This window comes from Temnothorax curvispinosus, unplaced genomic scaffold (assembly GCF_003070985.1).
Source record: "Temnothorax curvispinosus isolate PA1 unplaced genomic scaffold, ASM307098v1 QBEX01007497.1, whole genome shotgun sequence".
NCBI lineage: Eukaryota > Metazoa > Arthropoda > Insecta > Hymenoptera > Formicidae > Temnothorax > Temnothorax curvispinosus.
In genome coordinates this window covers 3,009-8,726 of record NW_020217277.1, presented here as the reverse complement: position 1 = coordinate 8,726, position 5,718 = coordinate 3,009, and the positions used below count along the sequence as shown (strand labels likewise).

At 43.2% G+C, this 5,718-nt stretch overlaps 1 protein-coding gene across 1 annotated transcript; it reads left to right on the top strand.

Moving 5' to 3' along the window:
* LOC112457077 (uncharacterized protein PF11_0207-like) lies at positions 1–837 on the top strand. The gene has a single exon (XM_025019952.1). It carries the CDS (start codon positions 1–3, stop codon positions 835–837), a length of 837 nt encoding a protein of 278 aa, XP_024875720.1.
* The last annotated feature ends 4,881 nt before the right edge of the window (positions 838–5,718 follow it).

The following is a 5,718-nucleotide window of genomic DNA, read 5'->3' as shown; positions in this document are numbered from 1 at the left end:
ATGATGGATAGAACACCACCTGGAGAGAAGAGACTGAAAGAGAAGGAGAGAGATACGGAAGAGAATGGAAAGAGGAAGAGTGAAGAGGGAGCTATGATAGCATTATTGAGAGAATTAAAAGAAGAAATGGCAAGTACAAGGATCGAGATACGGGAATTAAAGGAAAGCTGGAAGGCTAAGGAGGAAAGAATGGAGAAGAAGATAGAGGAATTAGAAGAAAGAGTAAAAGAATTAGAGAGACAAGGAGCCGGAGGAAAAGGGAGGTTAGAAGAAAAGATAGAAGAAATAACGGAAAAAGTGAAGGAACGGATAGGTAGACAGGGAGGCAAGGGGGAGTCAACGGGCGATGTAGGAGAGGAAGTGAGAAGGTTGAAAAGGATAATGGACGAGAGAGAGAAGAAGGAGAGAAGGAATAACATAACCATAAGAGGACTGAGGAAGGGGAAGAGCAGCCTGAAGGAGGAGGCTAAAGAATTTCTGGGAAAAGAATTCGGGATCATCAAAGAAAATGTAAAAGGTGTTCAAGTGGTAGGCAGGGAAGGAAAGGAAATAATAATAGTAGAGATGGAAGATTGGGAGGGAAAGGAAACAATAATGAAGCGAAAGTCCAAATTGTTCGGGGGAAACATATTCATTGATCATGATCTGACGAAAGAAGAGAGAGAGGTACAAAGGTTACTGAGAGAACGGGCAAGAAAGGAACGAGTGGAAGGAAAGAAAGTAAAAGTAGGATATAGAAAAATGTACATAGAGAATGAGATGTATGTATGGAATGAGGAGGCAGAGGAAATAAGGAAAAGGGAGAATTTTCAAAAATCGGCCGAGAGGAAGGAATAGATGTGCGAGTAAAAGAGGGAGGCAAAAGGAAGAGGAATAGGAGAGGAAAAGGAAACAAGGATACAAGCGCAGAAATAAGGATGATCTTTTGGAATGTGGCAGGGCTGAAGAAGAAGGACAGAGAATTCTGGGAATACATAGAAGGATTTGACATTATAGGACTATGCGAAACGTGGGTAGAAGAAAAGGAATGGGAGAGAATGAAAAGGAATATGTCAAAGAAATTTGAATGGAAATGTCAATACGCGATTAGAGAGAAATGTAAAGGTAGGGCTAAGGGAGGTATAATAACAGGCATAAGGAAAGAGATAGAGGAGATAGATATTAAGGAAGCGGTATTTGTAAACGGAATGCAGGAGAGGAGGCTGAGGGTAGAGGGGGAAATATGGAGAATAATAACGGTATATAATGGGGAGAAAATGAGAACATTACGAAGAGAATTAGAGGAAATGATAGAGGAAAGGGAGGAGGAAATTCTATGTATAGGGGGAGATTTTAATGCAAGAATAGGGAGTGAGGGTAAGAATTACGAGGGGGACAACGACGAGGAAAGACAGAGAAGCTCTAAAGATGAGGTAATAAACACGGAGGGAAAGGAATTTTTAGGGATGCTGGAGGAGAGGGGATGGGAGGTAGGGAACGGTAATATGAGAGGTGACGAGGAAGGAGAATGGACGTACTCCGGAGGAAGAGGAACATCGGTGGTGGACTACATGGTGGTGAATCGAGAGGCGTGGGATAGAGTGTTCAAGTTAACGATAGGAGAAAGGGTGGAGTCGGACCACCAACCCTTGGAGGTAGAAATAAGGGGAGGAGTTGAAAGGTTGGAGGAAGAGATGCAAAAGAAGACAAAGGAAGTGATACAGTGGGACGAAGAGAGTATCAAGAAGTATAAGGAGAAAGCGGAAGAGGTAGAGGTGGAGGGGGAAGAGGTGGAGGACGTCTGGGAAAGCCTGAAGAAGGCAGTAGAGAAAAGTATGGTAAGGAAAAGGATTATGATAAGGAGGAGGAAAATAGGAGAGAAGGATTGGTGGGACGAGGAGTGCAAGAGAAAGAAAAGGGGGCTGAAGAGGACATATAAAAGATGGAGAATGGGAAAGGAAGGAAAGGAGGTATATGTGAAACTAAGAAGAGAATTTAGGGGGATGTGCAGAAGGAAGGAAGAAAAAAGGCTAGAGAATTATGAGGAAGAAGTCAGGAGCGCGAAAACAGAAGAACAAATATGGAAGATAATTAACAAGGAAAGGAAGAAAAGAGTACCAATTGAGGAAGATATAAAGATGGAGGAATGGGAGAATCATTTTATGCAGTTGTTGGAAGGAAGTAAAGAGGACAGGAGAGAGGAGGTGGAAAGAAGAAGTAAGGAAGAAGATGGGGAGCTGGAGATTCAGGATCAAGAAATTGAAGAACAGATCAATAACTTAAAGAGGAGAAAAGCGGCAGGAGTAGATGGGATAGCAGGAGAGGCATGGAAGTTCAGCGACGGGCGGATAAAGGGAAAGCTGAAGGAAATCCTGAAAAAGGTGTGGAGAGGTGAAGGCTTCCCGGAAGAATGGAGAGTGGGGTTAATAGCCCCAATTTTCAAGAAAGGTGACCCGAAAAGTGTGGAAAACTACAGGGGAGTATCCCTGTTATGTACTGCATATAAGATATACGCAGGAATATTAGCAGAGAGGCTAAGGAAAGAGGCAGAAGAGAAGAAAATTCTGCCGGAAACTCAAGCAGGTTTTAGGAAAGGCAGAGGGACGATGGACAACGTGTATGTGTTACAGCACGTGGTCAAAAGAGAACTGAGGAAGAAAGGAGGAAAAGTATATGGGTTCTTTGTGGACCTAAGGGCGGCCTTCGACAGAGTGGACAGAAAGATCTTATGGGAAGCAATGGAGAAAAGAGGAATAAGAAGAGGGATAATTGAAAGGATCAAGGAAATCTATGAAGGGACGAAGAGTGCGGTTAAAGTGAGCGGAAAAGTCTCCAACTGGTTCTGGACGGAGAAAGGAGTAAGGCAGGGGTGCCCTCTGAGTCCGCTACTGTTCTCGATATTGATTGCAGATGTGGAGGAGGAGATGAAGGCAGGGCAGGCGGGCGGCATGAGGGTTGGAGCAGAAAGGATATGGACACTAGCGTATGCAGATGATCTGGTGCTGCTGGCAAAAAGTGTGGATGGAATGAAGGAGATGATAAGGAGACTGGAGAGATACCTAAGAAGAAAAAAACTGCAGCTGAACACAGAGAAGTCAAAGATTATGTGCTTTAGAAGAGGAGGAGGCAGAGGAAAGGAGGTGGGATGGGAATGGGAAGGAAAGAGACTGGAGGAAGTGAAGGAACACAGGTACTTGGGATACGAGTTGAGGAGGAATGGAGGCGACGACGGACAGATCAAGAGTGCAAAGAAGAAGGCAAATATTGTGATGAGGCAGGTATGGGGGAGGGGGGAACGTAGGTTCAGGGACGACTTTAGGAGAAGAATGATATTATTTAAATATTTAGTACTTGGGGTTATAATGTATGGGGCAGAGATCTGGGGCTGGAGAGAAAGAGAAGAATTGGAAAGAATACATAAAAAGTATGTAAAGTGGACCCTTGGCCTCGACTCCTGTACGCCGGACTATATAGTTTATAAGGAAACGGGGAGAGTAAAGTTAAGTACAATTGCGGGAAACAGAGCAGTAAGGTTCGAGGAAAAGGCTATGAAGATGGGGGAAAGAAAATTGGTAATAGAATGCGTGAAGGAAAAAGAGAGTGAGGGACAAAAGGGTATGGTGGGGGAGGAGAGAGAGATGTTTTATAGGCAAAACGGATTTAGTTCTGAGGGTATAAAACTACTGAGGGAGGGGGAGGCGGATATAGGGCAAGTAATAGGGCAGAGAGAGAGAGAGAGACTAGGGCAATGGATGGATAGTAAGATAGGAAGCACGAGATACAACAAGAGATATAAGGACATAATGGCGCAGGAAGGACCGAGATATTTGAGAGAGAAAGGGCACAAAGGGAGCCAGAAGTTGATTGCGAGATGGAGATGTGGAAACGAAGAGGAAAGAAACAGATTCTGGGCGGAGGCGGGAAGAAGAAAATGCCAGATCTGCGAAGAAGAAGAAGGAACGATGGAGCACATACTGACACATGTAGATAGAGAGCGCAAGATTAGAGTGAAGGATTTTTTAGGAGAGGAGGGAAAGATAGCGAATGTGAAATGCATGAGAGAATTAGGAAAAATGAGAGAGAATAGGAGAAGGGAAAGAGAGAGTGCATGAAGGAGTGAATGTTTAGGTAGCAAAATTGTAAACCAAGTCCCGGATTTTAGGCTGGAAGGCCGAATCGAATAAAGTATATTATTATTATTATAAAAATCTAGAACAAAGTAGAAAATGAATTACAGTAGAAGATAAAAATATATTTTGAAATAACGTTGTTGAAAAAAAGGCTAACATAATACTAAGATAATATATTATTATAAATTTAATTAATAATTAATTACGAAAACAAGTTTTAGACACGAGAGTATAAATGATTATACTCCTCGAATGGGGGGAAGAGGGCAAAGCTCAAAGATCACCGGCGTATTTGACTCGGAGTAGGGATCTTGATCTCGACACTGCCGTACACCGATGTCACGCAAAAGTCACAAAAATTCTTCGGCGAATGCAAGCGAAATGATCCTCTTCGAGGAGAAAACGAGGGCGATCTGGATCTGAAATGTAAATCGACGTGGTGACACTGTTCTCGGGGTAATCTAGGTGATTTGGATCTAGATTAAGCGGTGGCGAATACCTTGGCGATCTCGATCTCAACATAGATTTTTTGCCGTACAACTGGCTTCACTTTGGAGGTTATGACGTTTGCCCTTTTAGGTGCATGCGTCACAAGCGTGTTTGTGTGCGTGTGTTCAGTACGCGTCGCCAAACGGTCCTACCGTCCCATGGAGCGGATAAAGCGGAAGCGTAACCAGCGGATCGTCAATCACGGATCCGTTTCAACGGAATCTTTGAAAGGGCTCTATCGGAAAGATTCTGTGATTGGCGATCCGCTGGTCCGCTTACGCTTAAGGTGGAAGCACATAAAATTGCAGGAGCCATAAGCAGAATGCAGAAGCCATATGCGCATGCGATATGGTATCTGTTAGAGCTCTACGGATACCATAGCGCATGCGCATATGGCTTCTGCTTTCTGCTCATGGCTCCTGCAATTTTATGTGCTTCCACCTTTAATCTGATGAAATCCGCTCCATGGGACGTTTAGGAGCAAATTTCGGCGTACCAAAATCGGCGGATCGTCTGTGATTGGCCGCAGACTTCGATACGCCCGATACGCGCGTATCGCAATACGCGCCATGGGACGGCACCCTTAGAGAGCTATTTGCTTATATTTGCATATATGGAACACCTACAGATGTACCAACACTTTGGAATAAATATAAAGACGCCATGATTGAAGATTATGTACACAGAAATATGGATAATCCAGAAATATAGCTATGAATTATATCGAGGAAATTATGTAAAATAATGAAACTAGCTGCGTAAACTTCAAATTGCCAAAACCAAAGCCAGTGGAAATTATTAAAATAGAATATGATTTAGATGAGGAAAGAAGTAGAGGAGAAGATTTATCGTTGACATTAAATGCAGAGCAAAAGCACGTGTACGATTTAGTAATGCGAGCAATTGAAAATGAGAATGAAGTCAAAAGGTTATTTTTTATAGACGGATTTGCAGGAAGTGGAAAAACATACCTGTCCTTTCATTATCACGCATGTGTCAAAAAGGTTTGATCATTTTGTATTCGTGCGCGTATATTTTGAAAAAGGCTTTCTCTGGGTGCATTCGGGGAGCACGCTATTAGCACAATTATCGTCCAAAATTGTTCGAGGAGACGCTTTGT